This window comes from Eleutherodactylus coqui, chromosome 2 (genome assembly GCF_035609145.1).
Source record: "Eleutherodactylus coqui strain aEleCoq1 chromosome 2, aEleCoq1.hap1, whole genome shotgun sequence".
NCBI lineage: Eukaryota > Metazoa > Chordata > Amphibia > Anura > Eleutherodactylidae > Eleutherodactylus > Eleutherodactylus coqui.
Window position 1 is genome coordinate 297,066,502 of NC_089838.1, and position 15,885 is coordinate 297,082,386.

Genomic DNA, 15,885 nt, shown 5'->3' on the forward strand with positions numbered 1-15,885 from the left:
AGGTTTGAAGGGAATTAAGTAATGTAATACACAGACTTGAAATTCCAGGCTGATAAGTCTTAATTCTATTGTGGGTAAAATGTTTGAAGGGATTCTAAGAGATGCTATCTTGGAGTACCTCAAGGAAAATAGCTATATAACTCCATATCAGCACAGGTTTATGAGACATTGCTCCTGGCAAACCAATCTGATTAGCCTCTACGAGGAGGTAAGCTCTAGACTGGACTGGGGAGAGTCATTGGATCTTGTGTATCTGGGCTTTTCCAAAGTGTTTGATACTATGCCGCATAAAAGGTTGGCATATAAAATGAGAATGTTTGGTCTGGGCGAGAATGTGGGTAAGTAACTGGTGAGTGATAGAAAGCAGAGGGTTGTTATAAATGGTACATACTCTGATTGGGTCACTGTTACTAGTGGGGTACCACAGGGGTTGGTTTTGGACCCTATTTGGTCCCTATATTTATTAATGACCTGGTAGAAGGACTGTGCAGTAAAATATCAATATTTGAAGATGATACAAAACTATGTAAAGAAATGAACACAAGAGAGGACAGAATGCAATTGCAAGAGGATTTGGACAAATTGGGTCTTGGATTGAAAAGTGGCGAAGGAGGTTTAACACTGATAAATATAAGGTTCTGCACATGGGCAGAGGAAATACATGTCACCATTACACACTAAATGGGAAACCACTGGGGAACACTGACATGCAAAAGGGGATTTTAGTTAACTGTAAGCTTAACTGGAGCAACCAGTGTCAGGCAGCTGCTGCCAAGGCAAATAGGATCATGGGGTGCATCAAAAGAGGTCATGGGGCACATGACGAGAACATTGTTCCTCCTCTTTTACAAGTCACTGGTCAGACCACACATGGAATATTGTGTACAGTTTTGGGCACTGGTACTCAAGAAGGACATATCTGAGCTTGAGCGGGTACAAAGGTGGGCAACTAAAGTAATAAATGGAATGGGTGGACTACAAGACCCAGAGAGATGATCAAAATTGGGATTATTCAGTTTAGGAAAAGACGTCTCAGGGGCGACCTCATAACTATGTATAAACATATCACGTGACTGTAACAAGGGGGCACCATCTACATCTGGAGGAATGAAGGTTTCTACACTGACATAGAAGGGGGTTCTTTACTGTAAGAGCAGTGAAACTATAGAACCTTCTGCCTGACGACGTGGCGATGGCAAAATCGATAAAAGACTACAAGAGGGGCCTGGACGCCTTTCTTGAGCGCTACAATATTATATGTCATAATAATAACTTCAGATGGTTCAGTGATTTAGAAATTATTCCGATTGCCAGATTGGTGTAAGGAAGGAATTTTTTTCCTTAAATGGAAAAATTGCCTTCTACCTCTTTGGTTTTTTGGGGGGCTTCCTCTGGATCAACATTGGGAGTAATAAGTTGAACTGGATGGCCATATGTCTTTTTTCAGCCTTACATACTATGTTACTATGACTACTACTCTTAAAGTTTGAAATTCAGTATAAAGCATGTCTATCAATTGTAGCTGTGAAATGAAAGAGTAAATACATAGAAGTTACTTGCTTTTAAAGTCTGTTCAAAGAGAAGCAACACACAGCATGACAGTCACGGGGAATGCAAAACAAGAACTGTAGGAATGGAAACAAAAAACGGGATTAAAGAAAGAAACGATCCAGCCGCAGCAGTAGAACAATGGCATCTGCATCACACACTACTAGTACCAGTATATATATATATATATATATATATATATATATATATATATATATATATATTGAATACTACATGATATCCCAAACTGGTCTGTAACAATATATACAATTGAAGAGGTGATTTCGAAAGTGATTTATATCAAAACTTAGGCAAGAGTGGTTACGTACTTTTCCAATGCCTGCTGTATTATTAGCAACATGCTATAGTCAAAATCACTCAAATACCCACAAAACATTCAATGCAAAGATCAAATTTTATTCCAAAGTGTCCAAAGTCACACCACAGAAAATCCTATTTCATGGAAAATGGCATTTGTTGCACCATGTACTCAGTACTTAGTTGAAGCACCGCTGGATTCAGGGATTTTCTGCCATTCTTCTCTGCAAATCCTCTTAAGCTCTGTCAGCCTGGATGGGGGCCGTCCGTGGAGACATTTTCTGTGTTTTGTTGGGATCAGCAGTCATGTCCAATGGTCATGATTCAAAATCATAGGGTTGAGGGAATTTTGGATGTGCGTGCTATGTTTTAAGAGCATGTGTAACAATATAATGTGCCACCCATGGTACCTCCCTGATACCATATCTCTAAAGTAGACAAGTATATATAGGAAGTACAGTAACAATGAGAGGACAGCTGTAGGGTGCAATTGCTTTATATATAAACTGATTCTGAATATAGGGAAAAGATGTCAGAAATTAGTTGCGTTGGGAATCCAAATTTACACAGGGCGTCTCTCATGTAATTCCAATTAACTCTATCGAAGGCTTTTTCAGCGTCTGTGCTAAGTAGAACAAGAGGGGTTTTACTGAACCTGGCGTAGTGTATTGTGTGTATGATTCGAGAAGTGTTGAACCTCCCCTCTCTATTTGGGACAAACCCCACTTGATCAGGATGTATGAGTTTAGTGAGAAAGGGTGGAATTCTATGTGCAATATATTTAGCCCACAGTTTAAGGTCGGCGCTCAGTAGGGAAATTGGCCTATAGTTACTACATAGTTCGAGGGTTTTGCCTTCTTTGGGAATTATGAAAAGGGAATGATTCTAAAGATCGCTTTGGGAGGGATGTGCCAGTTAATAGGGAATTACATAGTTTGATAAATGGTGGGAGAAGGATTTTAGAGAAGTTTTTATAATAATTTACGAGGAATCCATCTGGACCTGGGCATTTCCCATTGGGAATTGACGAGAGAACCTTTAGGATCTCTGGAGCTGTGAAGGGTCGGAGTAATTGTGATTTTTCCTCTTCTGTAAGTTCAGGAAGGGTAACCGAACCTAAGAAGCGGCTGTTAAAGGGGTTGTCTCGCGGCAGCAAGTGGTGTTAAGCACTTCTGTATGGCCATATTAATGCACTTTGTAATATACATTGTGCATTAAATATGAACCATACAGAAGTTATTCACTTACCTGCTCCGTTGCTAGCGTCCTCGTCTCCATGGTGCCGTCTAACTTCAGCGTCTAATCGCCCGATTAGACGCGCTTGCACAGATGGGTCTTTTCCCTTCGGCTCAGTTCGGCAGCAGCGGCGTTCTGGCTTCGCCCCCTTGTACGTGTCATCACGTAGCCCCGCCCCCGTCACATGTGCCGATTCCAGCCAATCAGGAGGCTGGAATCGGCACACTCGAGGGGCGGAACTACGCGATGACGCGTACAAGGGGGCGAAGCCAGAACGCCGCTGCTGCCGAACCGAGCCGAAGGGAAAAGACCCATCTGCGCAAGCGCGTCTAATCGGGCGATTAGACGCTGAAGTTAAACGGCACCATGGCGACGGGGACGCTAGCAACGGAGCAGGTAAGTGAATAACTTCTGTATGGCTCATATTTAATGCACAATGTATATTACAAAGTGCATTAATATGGCCATACAGAAGTGCTTAACACCACTTGCTGCCGCGAGACAACCCCTTTAAGGAAGTGCGGAGCCGGGGGGAGAATTGTTTGTGAAATTATACAATGCCTTGTAGTAGATTTGGAATTCTTTGGCAATCTCTGTCGTAGTTGTAACTGTATTACCTGTGGGGGACTATATTTTGTGAATGCAAGTCTTTTCGCTTTTTGATCAGTCTGGTCATGGCTTTGGAACCTTTGTCTCCATGTGCATATATTTTGAATTTACAGATCTGAAATGTTTTAGCTGCCTTTACATTTAATAGGTCCTTTAATGTGTTTCTAAGTTTCTTAAGGCCAGGTAATAAGTCAGGGTTCATGGTTCTTTTACATACGTTCCCTGCACTAGAGACCTGGGATAATATAGAATTAATTTCTAGTTCTCTTTGCTTTGTAATTCTTGATCCTAAAGCAATTATCTCACCCTCTTGAATGCTTTATGTGTTTCCCAAACTATTGGAATGGAGCTTTCTCCATTTGACAGCAAGACTGCGGGTCAATGACAGTTGATTGAAACCATTCACGATCAAAAATAATACTAGGCAGGGCTGCCCGCTTTCGCGTACCCTTTTTGTACTGGTGATGAAAACGCTACTACAAAAAATAGGACCGTGCCCGGACATAAGTGGCCTAAAAGTCGGAGAGGTTACACACCCTACAGCAACCTATGCAGATGATCTCCTAATTCAGATAACAAACCTGAAAACAGCACTCCCAGCAATCCTAGGAATTTTTGAAAATTTGGGAAAATTCTCTAACTTTAAGGGTGCGTTCACACGAGCGCATAAACGGCACGTTTTTGCGCCCAAACGTATATACGTGACCATCTGAGGCAATGGTTTCGAATGTATTCGTTCACATGGGCGACTTTACGGCGCGTAAAAACGGCAACCTGCGGAAAAATGGACATACGCGACCGAAAAATACGTGCCGGCGAATATTCGATGGCCGAAAACACAGTTTGACAAGTAGGAACAAACGAAAATACGCTTTCTAGCTCTGGGCGTGATCGGCGAAAAAAGTTCTTTCCGGCGATTATACGCTGCGCACGTGCGAATGTAAATACGCCTACGCTCGTGTGAACGCACCCTAAGACAAATTACGATAAGTCTGAAGCCTTAAATATTTCTGACCCTGGAGGTTCAATAACAATCATAACACAACAGTCTCATTTCACTTTGCCCATTGCTGGTATCAAATATCTGGGTATCACACCAACACCGGACACGTCCATGCTATATAAACTTAATTACACTCCAGCTTTAAACAAAATACAAAACCAACTGCGGAGCTTAAATATACCTTTTCTTTCATGGATGGGATGGAAAAGCTTGTTATCCACATGTCTTACCAGCTATTCTATACATTATATACATAGCACCAATAGCAGTACCCAAACACTTTTTCAACAAACTTAAAACCCTTTTTAACCAATTTATCTGGAACCACCGTAAACAGAGAAGAGCCCATTCCTAGTTAATTCAAAGGAAAGCACGAGGAGGATTTAGCCTTCCTGGCACTTACCACTACTATCAAGCGAATCACCTTGCCAGATGGCTCTCGTTAGTGGACAACTCAATAGATATCCCCTCAGTAAACATAGAAAAGTCTCTCCAGACACACGAACACCAGTATGTACTCTATTCACCGGTCAAAATTTATAAACGCGTCCTTAGCCCTATCACTTCTGGCACAATCATGAACCTACAGGGAATTCGCAAGGCAATACCAGACCCACACAAACCTTTCCCAATGAGCCCGGCCTCCCTAATACCCTCAATCTTAGCTAATATATAAATGAAAGTCTTCCTTACCAAAGCAATTCATCAGCTTCGATTTCTGTTTCGCAGCAGCTATGCTGACCTGACAAAGAAGATAACCAGACTGGGTTATTTATATTGGGTGCCCAATAATGATAACATGCGGTAATAAAAAGTAATATATGAGTATGTGATAAAAGTATTTAAAGAGACCGAGCAAGCCCTGCGCCTCCTAACACCCCCAGATCGTGAGTCACTACGTGGCTGCACCTCCAGGATGATATAATGCCCAGTGACTTCATACATGTTCTCCACCGGGGTCCTCACACATGTCACAGCCCCCTCACTGAGTTTCATTTTGCATAGCCGTAGGCACTCCATGTATCACCATATACAGTGGGTCCAGATAGTCCCGAGACCCTTTCACATTTTTCACATTTCGTTATGTGGTAAAAACTAACATTTTGCATTGAAGTAAATATTCCCACCCTGTACTCAGTACTTAGCTGAAGCATCTTTTGCAGTAATTACAGCCTAAAGTCTCGGGCAGGTGGTGAGCGGCGCCTGGTTTCCTTCAGACATAACGCTTAGAATTGAGCCAAAAACTTCAATCTTGGTTTCATCAGAACAGAGAATAATGTTTCTCACCGTCTGAGGTCCTTTAGTTGCTTTTTGGCAAACTTGGCATTTTTTTTGATCAACCCAGTCGGCGATTCTGTCATAGAAGGAAATTAGATTCGTCTGGCATGACTTGCTTGTTACAAACCCATGCTGGTTAATTACTCCATTGTCATTCAAATACTTGCATACATGCTGGTTAATATGGGGTATTGAGTGCAGAATGTTGGGGGAAAATGTGACATTTTTAAATATGCACAAGCCCACAACATAAAATGTAAAAAAGTAAAAAGAGTCTGAAAACCTTCTTAATGCATCGTACATAAGATGGTAATATAAGCTTTAAAATGTTGGCCTGAAAAACTCATTTGTTTGTTTATAAGATTACATATCTTTCAATGTACTGCATGTTTCCTTAGAGTTTTCTATACAATTGATGATGATTAAACTTTATTAAAATATATTTAATTGAAATACAAGAAAACTATCATAATTAACGATAACACAGGAACAAATACATGAAATCTCCTGGGTTTTCAGAATGCTATATATGTAATTGCAGTCCCTGAGCTGCCTTACACTCCCTGTAGGACTAAAGATTTTAACATTGGCAATTGTATATAAATCCCTTTCAATGTCAATGAGAAGATGCAAGAACTGAATATTATATACCAACCTTAAGGTAATATTTGTCTGTCTTTACTATTTCTCACCGGCCGTGAAACAAAAAGTATCCATTCTTTTACTTTCTAAAAAGATTATTGAGCATTGTACAATATCAGATAGATGCCTCCATACCCTATAAAGGCTTTGATATGTCATTACTTGCTGATCAGGGAGGAACAGGATTGCCAACCTGAATTTTTTTTTCTGAACAATGGTTTACTATTCAAATGGCGCACTAGTGCATGCGAGTTTTAAAAAAAACAAAAAAAACCCTGGAAAATAGGACAACTTATATTTCACAGACTCTGGAAAAAAGCGCCTTATTTTTAAGGAATTTTCCAGGAATTTCTAGATGGTTGGCAACCCTGGTGGGAGACCCCCATGATCACAAGAATGAGGAAGCAAAAGCACCTTAAGATATTTTGACTTGAACCGGGGCTGTTTGCATAGTACCCGCATACCGGTAGTACCTGGAGAGAGTTGGAACTTTGCAGGGGCGAATTCGCATAGATCACCACAACATTCAAAAATCATTTGGGACCCTATTGGTCGACCCCCCATGGATCATTAAGTTATGGCATGTATTAGTAATTTATCATCAATTCCTACACTGAAAAACACCATTAATGTCTTTGTGCATGGACTTTGCACAATGGCACTGGTCAATATTAAGAATGGATAAGCAGTCCATATGCTGCTCTATGTGCTTCATTGAGTATTATAACCTGCTCTTCAATTATATAAATAGTATAAAGATTAATGCAAAAAGTGTTGGTCCTTTAATAAATAATGTAGGAAAAATTGTAGAGGGTGATAAGGAGAAAACAAATCTATTAAATTGTTTTTCCTCCAATGTATTCTCAGCAATGAGAGTGAAATGTCAATTAAAATGCAGAGTGATAAAGTAAGCTCTCCTCTAAATATCACCAGTTTAACCCAGGAAGAAGTGCAGACCTGCCTTAAAAAGATTAAAATAGACAAATCACTGGGTCCTGATGGCATACACCCTGGGGTCTAAGGGAATTCAGTAATGTGATACACAGACCCTTGTTTCTTATATTTAAGGACTCTATAGTGACAGGGTCTATTCCACTGGATTGCCACATAGCCAATGTAGTGCCGATATTCAAAAAGGTGTCATAAAGTGAACCTGGAAACTACAGGCCGGTAAGTCTTACTTCTATTGTGGGTAAAATGTTTGAAGGGTTTCTAAGAGATGCTATCCTGGAGTACCTCAAGGAAAATAGCTGTATAACTCCGTATCAGCATGGGTTTATGAGAGATTGCTCCTGTCAAACCAACCTGATCAGCTTCTGTGAGGAGGTAAGTTCTAGACTGGATCGGGGAGAGTCATTGGATCTTGTGTATCTGGACTATCCAAAGCATTTGATACTGTGCGTCATAAAATGTTGGTATATAAAATGAGAATGCTTGGTCTGGGCCAGAATGTGTGTAAGTGGGTCAGTAACTGGCTGAATGATGGAAAGCAGAGGGTACTTATTAATGGTACATACTCTCATTGGGTCAACGTTTCTAGTGGGGTACCATGGGTGGGGCAGTATTGGGCTGTATTCTTTTTAATATATTAATGACCTGTTAGAAGGATTACACAGTAAAATATCAATATTTACAGATGATACAAAACTGTGTAAAGTATTTAACACAAGAGAGGACAATGCAGTTGCAAATGGATCTAGATAAGTTGGGCAGAAAAGGGGGAAATGCAAGAAAATACATGTCACCATTACACAGTAAATGGGAAACCACTGGATAAAACTGACATGGAAAAGGACTTGGGGGTTTTAGTTAACTGTAAACTTAACTGGAGCAACCAGTGTCAGGCAGCTGCTGCCAAGGTAAATAGGATCATGGGGTGCATCAAAAGAGGTCTAGGGGCACATGACAAAGAACATTGTTCTTCCTCTTTACAAAGCACTGGTCAGAGCACACATGGAATATTGTAAACAGTTTGGGGCACTGGTAGTCAAGAAGGACATATCAGAGGTTGAGTAGGTTCAAAGGTGATCAACTAATGTAATAAATAGAATGGGCGAACTACAATATCCAGAGGGGTTATTTCATTTCGAAAAAAGATAACTGAGGGGTGACCTAATAACTGTGTATTGATCTATCAGGGGACAATACACAGATCTCTCCCAAAATCTACTTAAATTCAGTACTGTGACTATAAAAAGGGGCCCCCACCCTATGTCTGTTATGGATTGTGGATCCACTGGACCAACCAACAAAGCCTAGAAAGTCCTGGAGTGGCTGGCAGCTGACTCCTCAGATAGAGGGACTGTTGCCAGGAAAAGGGAGACTGACCCTTGGCTGGAGAGGGAATGCAAGGCCCCTACCAACAAGCAAGACATACACCTCAATGAGGGCAGCCCTGTGCTGGAACCTCGTGTCTGACTATCCCTGATGGGGTAGCAAAAGCTGATACTGGCAGAAGATAGAGGAGCACACAGATACAGGAAAGGAAAGGAGCAAACCGTAAACAGGGATGGGGACTGACAGAAAACAAACGTACACCCCGAACAGAGCTCAGACAGCATAAACAGAAAGCGGACACAAACTCAAAAATACAGAAAGAACTCAGAGAGCGGGGCAGAACTGAGACAGCACAGACATAAGTAGCTGATCAGAGAAAACTGAGTGTAAGAACCTAACACACACCAATTCTAAGGCTGCGAGAAAAAGCCACAGCTCAGCTTAAATAGGGGAGTAATGCCTATTTAACCCCACAAATGAGCTGAGAGCCAGAGAGCTGCTTAACCCTCTCAGTGCTGGATGAAAACAGACAGGGTGAGCAGAGGGCCACTTGCAGCTATGCTGAACTGCATGAGGGCAACAGACACAAGTAGCGACCTTACAGTACTTCCCTCCCTGTGCCCCCTCCTTGCCCTAAATCTATCAATCCTGGATCCAACTCCTAGGGTTGTATTTCCCTAGTTGTCACTGTGGGTACAAGGAATTTGGGTTGCTATGTCCAGATGGAGACAGGGAACCTGGTCTGGAGCCGAACGGGCCGTGGTTCAGTACTCATCGTGTTACTGACAGAATGAATAGAAGAATCAAGAGGGAAGTGACAGTCTGTAGAGACACACGGCCAGATATATAGATACAGAATCAAATTGTGAAAAGCACCAGAAGGCTAGATGCCAGAACTGGTCGACCCTGCTAGCACGGACAGATCAGAAGGCCTTAAACAGACCCAGCAGAGAGACACACGGACAAATATACACATATGGAGTCAGCTCTGGTGACCATACCAGCATACACAGATCAGAAGGCCTACAACAGAGCCAGCACAGAGACACATGGACAAATATACAGATACGAAGTCAGATACGAAGCAGACTGACAAAAAAATGTACGGGACTTGTCCATACGGTCTAACACAGAGAACACGTACACAGCACAGATATACACATAATACATTTAACTTCTGTTACGTTTTTCACACGCAAAGAGATCAGCGGGTCCATGGACTCAGAATACGGATTTATGGATTATGGATCTCCTGGACCAACCAACCAAGCCTGGTTGGCAGCTGACTCCTCAGATAAAGTTATTGCTGCCAGGAAAAGGGAGACTGACCCTTAGCTGGAGAGGGAATGGAAGGCCCCTACCCACAAGCAAGGCGATTGCCCCGTTAAGGACGGCCCTGCGCTGTAACTTTGTGTCTGACTTTCCTTGATGGGGTAGCAAGCGCAGGTACTAGCAGCAGACAGAGGAGAACACAGATACAGGAAAGGACAGGAGCAAACCATAAACAGACAGAAGTAGGTGTCCAAATAAATCTGAGTGTCATAACCTAACAAACACCAATTCTGAGGCCCCAAAGAAGTGTCACAGCTCAGCTTAAATAGAGGAGTAACGCCTATTGAACCCCACAGATGAGCTAAGAGCCAGAGAGGTTAACCCTTTCAGTGCTGGATGAAAGCAGATAGGGAGAGCAGAGCGACGCTTGCAGCTGCATGAAACCGCATGAGGGTGTCAGACACGAGTAGCGACTTTACAATGTCTAGAGAAAAGAAGGTTTCTACACCGACTTAGAAGGGAGTTCTTTACTGTAAGAGCAGTGAGACTATGGAACTCTCTGCCTGAGGATATGGTAATGGTGAACAGAGTTAAAGAGGGGCCTAGACATCTTTCTTGAGAGTAACAATATTACATATTATAGCCACTGATTGCTTCGGAAGAGTCATTGAACCAGGGATTTTCCCGATTGTCAGACTTGGAGTCCGGAAGGAATTTTTTAAAATCTAAAATGAGGAAAATTTGCTTCTACCTCATTGGGGTTTCTTTTGCCTTCCTCTGCATCAAAATAGTTGGGGGGGGGGGGGGTTAATAAGCTGAATTAGATGGACATATGTCTTTTTTCAGCCTTAAATACTATGCTAGCGTCCATGCATCATTTCAGGCTAACTCCTCAGATACATCATAGTGTTATGGATCCATGATGTATGGATCCATAATATGGTGACCATAGAAGGTTGTGCCTCCAAACTATATCTCTGGTATCTTCTGATTTTATGTAGAGGCAAAAGGAGGTATTTACTTTATGGATTTATAGGGGTTGTGGGTGCCATGTAGATTGTGTTGCTTTGTGTTCAGGTTGTGTATTTTGTGGAACTGGCCATTGGTATGGCAACGTAACGTTGGGTATTATTTTATGTATCATAGGGATCTTTATTGTAAATGTATAACTAATAAAAGTTACCTTTGAATTATATTACATATATATTACTCCTTCTTGATCCATTTAATTGGTGGAGGTTATTTTACAGAGTCTTTGAACTCTCTATATTCCCTCCATGACCAAAGCCTTTAATACCTAAACGTCCACATCGACATTTCATAGTTTCAAAACAATACATTCTAAGGGGTAATATTTCTTAAATTGATGCTCACTTTTTATTTTTTCTGCCATAGATTGAGCTTTCTTATGGTACCAAGACCCTGACTTGATATCTTTTAATTTTACGTTTTATATAGAGAAAATTTGGCAGATATAATATGTAGGTAAAGTTCTAATTTTCTTCATTTTTAAAAAATTCAATGTAATAATTTTATAAACTAATTCAGAGAAAAAAATCTTTTCACACTCCTGTATATAACAATATCAAATATGTGTACTCTGCCTAGCCTATATCATTATTAGAATACCCGGGAACAAAGGTCCCAATTTTTATTTTCAGTACCTCCTGTTATTATACGTTATTTTGACTTGCTTTGATTGCTGTCTATCACTTTTCATTGCCGAGAACTGATCATTTCAACTTCCTGTCTCTTCATTAGGATTGAACTGGCAAAATGCTGGCCCAATCTCTCTACTGGCAGAGTACTTACTATACAATAAGATTCGCCAATAAAGTAGAGAATGTATAGTATATGTACATCTTAGTTGCACAGTGCATCAATAGAGCACATATATATTATATATGTATATATAACATATAGAGATGGTGGGTGCCATGTTATAGAGCCATTATACAGTCATGTGCCTGAGGTCTTCAGCATTAAATAAAATAAATCTCATTATTTGTATAGAGCCAAACCTATTTCACAGCACTTTCAGGAAATTTATTTATTACCCCCCACCAAGCTGAGCACTCATTTTACCGACCTCAGGATGATGGAAGGCTGAGTTAACCTTGAGCCGGCTACCTAAACCAAGTGGGATTGAACATGCAACCTTCAGGTTTTTTTTTAAGAATCAAGGTAAAAAACATAATACTAATAATGTAAAAGGTATATTGTTGTGGTAACTGCAGCAGGTTGTATGTCAAATCTATCAAACTTCACAGGAAAGACAAAAAACATTCCCATTTTGCCCCCATCATCTTGATTCATCCTATAGAAAGAGAGGTAATTTGATGGTTTCTCATTGGTCTGTGGCCATATGACGCATTGCAGTTGGTGCAGTTCACTAGATTGGCCACCAGGATGCAATACACTGAAATTTGATTATTATTTTTCACATACAACCTATTGCAATTCCACAACGATATAGAACAACCGGACAAAAGAAGACGACTGAAGAACTTATGGAGAATTTTGTTTTCCAACATTTTATGAAAAACAATTTTTGACATTGACCATCTTATTAACTGTCTTACAGAAATCCCTAATCTGATGGAGAGTAACTGGACATCTATTAAACATTTCCAAATTGTAGCATTTTCAAACACTACAGAGAATAATCATTTTTATTTCCTGATATTCTTCTGTATTTACCTGTCAGGTTTATTGGGTAATTTAATCATCATTTCAGCGGTGATCATTGATGTCCATCTACATACCCCCATGTACATCTTTCTCTGTAACCTGTCCTTGGTGGATATCACCTTCACATCTTCTACTCTTCCAAAACTGATGGACATTTTACTTTCGGGAAACTTCTCCATATCCTTCATACAATGCTTCACCCAACTGTATTTTTTCATGTTTGCTGCTGGTACGGAGGATATCTTGTTGTCTTTGATGGCCTATGACCGATATGTGGCCGTCTGTAAACCCTTGCATTACCACCTGATCATGAATAAGAAGAAGTATGTCATCCTCTTATTGGGCACCTGGATTTGTGGGTCAGTAAATTCATTATTTATGACCGTTTCAATCTACCAGTTGGACCTATGTCGATCTAATAAGATCCAGCATTTCTTCTGTGATATCAAAGCATTGGAGAAGATTTCATGTAATACCTCCAGCTTCCACATCCTACTCTATGTAGAAACAATGCTACTTGCACTTTGTCCATTTCTCCTAAGCGTAACATCCTACATTAAGATAATCAGAAGTATTCTAGTGATCAAGTCCACTACTGGTAGGAAAAAGACCTTCTCCACCTGCACCTCTCACCTGACTGTTCTCATTATTTTCTATGGCACTGGACTATGTATGTATATGAATCCCCCCTCAGAGCATTTAGAGGAGCAGGATGTGGTCTTCTCAGTGTTATACACGGCTCTAACCCCCATGTTGAATCCTCTTATATATAGTTTAAGAAATAAAGAGGTTAAAGGGGCATTAAGGAGAATTATTGGTAATAAAATAGGCATTAACAGACAATTGTACACTTGTTAGAAGTCTTTAAAGATTTTCCTTTGGGTAGGGTGGATGACACAAGAACTTATATTTTCAGGTTGGCTTTTTTCTGAGTTGAAGACATGTATAATATTTACATCTTAATCAATATAGTTTATAATTTTATTCATTTATTATATAAACTGAGTGAATAAAGAAACAAGAAAAAAATTAAAGGGTTTTGTAGGATGTTGCTATTGATCAGCTATTCTCAGGTGTTAGTTGATCGGGGGAAGTGGCGTCTGCTGTTCGGGATCCCCACCAGTTTGCTCTTCACCAAGCCTGCTGGTGGAAAAACTAATAAAAACAAATTAAAAAATGTTGCCCCAATACATACTGTAAAAATTATAGCTTTTAAAAGTTTAATTTGCTCTAAGGCACATCTAAATATTAACCAATTGTCTTCAAACTTTGTATTAAATATTTCACTATTAGCGTGTTTCCCCGTAAATAAGACAGTGTCTTATATTAATTTTTGTTCAAAAAGGTTTAACTTTTTTACATGTATAGCTGCCTGGACACAATTTAAATTGACTTTTTAAATTAACTGTTAGCAGGGCTTAATTTTGGAGTAGGGCTTATATTTCAAGTATCCTCAAAAAGCCTGAAAAATCATTTTGCATCCTCAAAAATTCTGGAAAATCATGCTATGCCTTATATTCAGGGAAACAGGGTAGAAGGAACAAAATTAGATCATGGAACATTGTTTTTTCCGAAATTTCAATTTTGATTGTCACATTCATATAAATTTCTCAAGTATTAAATTTGCTATAAACTTAAGTACATACATCTTGTGTTCACATGAGCCAGGATTTTTTATTTAAGAAATTACAATAATATATATTTACTGCAAAAAGAAAACCTACAAAAAGTTCCAAGAAATCCCACATGTGAATGCAGCCTTAGGGTGCGTTCACACGAACGTATATCGGCTCGGTTTTCACGCCGAGCCGATATACGTTGTCCTCGTGTGCAGGGGGGGGGGAGGATGGAAGAGCCAAGTGCAGGAACTGAGCTCCCACCCCCCTCTCTGCCTCCTCTCCGCCCCTCTGCACTATTTGCAATGGGGAGAGGCGGGGCTAATTCTCGGAACTTAGCCCCGCCCCGCCTCTTCCCATTACAAATAGTGCAGAGGGGCGGAGAGGGGGCCGGGAGCTCAGTTCCTGCTCCTGGCTCTTCCATCCTCCCCCCCTGCACACGAGGACAACGTATATCGGCTCGGCGTGAAAACCGAGCCGATATACGTTCGTGTGACTTCACCCTTAAAGAAAATTAATTCATTAAATCTGATTCAGCAGTCGGAGTGATTAGAGGTTTGGGCCATTCAATTCTAAAAGTTGGTCTAGAATAAATGAAAGATTAACTGAATGCTTTTCTAGGCTGAATCAGTACAAATTTAGCATGACATTAAATATTCATTTTTAATCTGTTCGATCAGGCAAAACATAATGATTAAATTAGAATCATTTTACAAAAAATGCTACAGTGTCCTGATATTACTGTTGTATGTTATGGCGTCCCCTGCTGCTCATTTGATTCTCTCTTAGAACATCCACCAGATGTACCCAGTGTCGGTGGTCACATATGCTCAGGCTCACCATCCTGATGCTATGCAAGTGATTTCTGCTATTGTGCAGACCGACGAATATGAACACCATGCATAGCCAGAACACTGTGTCCATTGGCTGCCACATCAGTCAGGGCAGGGAATCCCTATTCTGGAGATAGGGGCAGGTCTCAAAAATGGAACTTGCATCTATCATACCTTTATGTAAAACAAAAAAGTTTAGTACAGTGGAGATTATGTGATATGAGAAACCCAGAGCAAAGGTAACAGACTGGCCTGTTATTAACTACCTAACATCAATTAAGAGACAAAACTTTCACATTCCTTGTCACTGGACTAATTATTTACTGTTATGCTCATCCCTCCCTAGTATTTATCTAAGTGCTATTATTCCAAACACGCCTGTGCCCTCTTATCCTTTCTCTGGTATTTATCTGTTGCAAATTAAGTACACCATGTTTATGCCCTCCCATGTGATCATGTGTATATATTAAATACATCTTGCTCCATTTTGCTGAAGAAGGACCATGAGAGGTTTGAAAGCTCACTGTAACATCATGTTTTTTTTTGTTAGCCATTTAAAGGT

General features: G+C 40.4%; 1 protein-coding gene across 1 annotated transcript; it reads left to right on the forward strand.

Moving 5' to 3' along the window:
- Window positions 1–12,781: 12,781 nt before the first annotated feature.
- LOC136610215 (olfactory receptor-like protein OLF3) lies at window positions 12,782–13,732 on the forward strand. The gene has a single exon (XM_066589452.1). The coding sequence runs from the start codon at window positions 12,782–12,784 to the stop codon at window positions 13,730–13,732; it is 951 nt and encodes a 316-aa protein (XP_066445549.1).
- The last annotated feature ends 2,153 nt before the right edge of the window (window positions 13,733–15,885 follow it).

Coding starts and splice junctions, on each gene's coding strand:
- LOC136610215 (XM_066589452.1), top strand. CDS start 12,782: ATGGAGAGTAACTGGACATCTATTAAACATTTCCAAATTGTAGCATTT.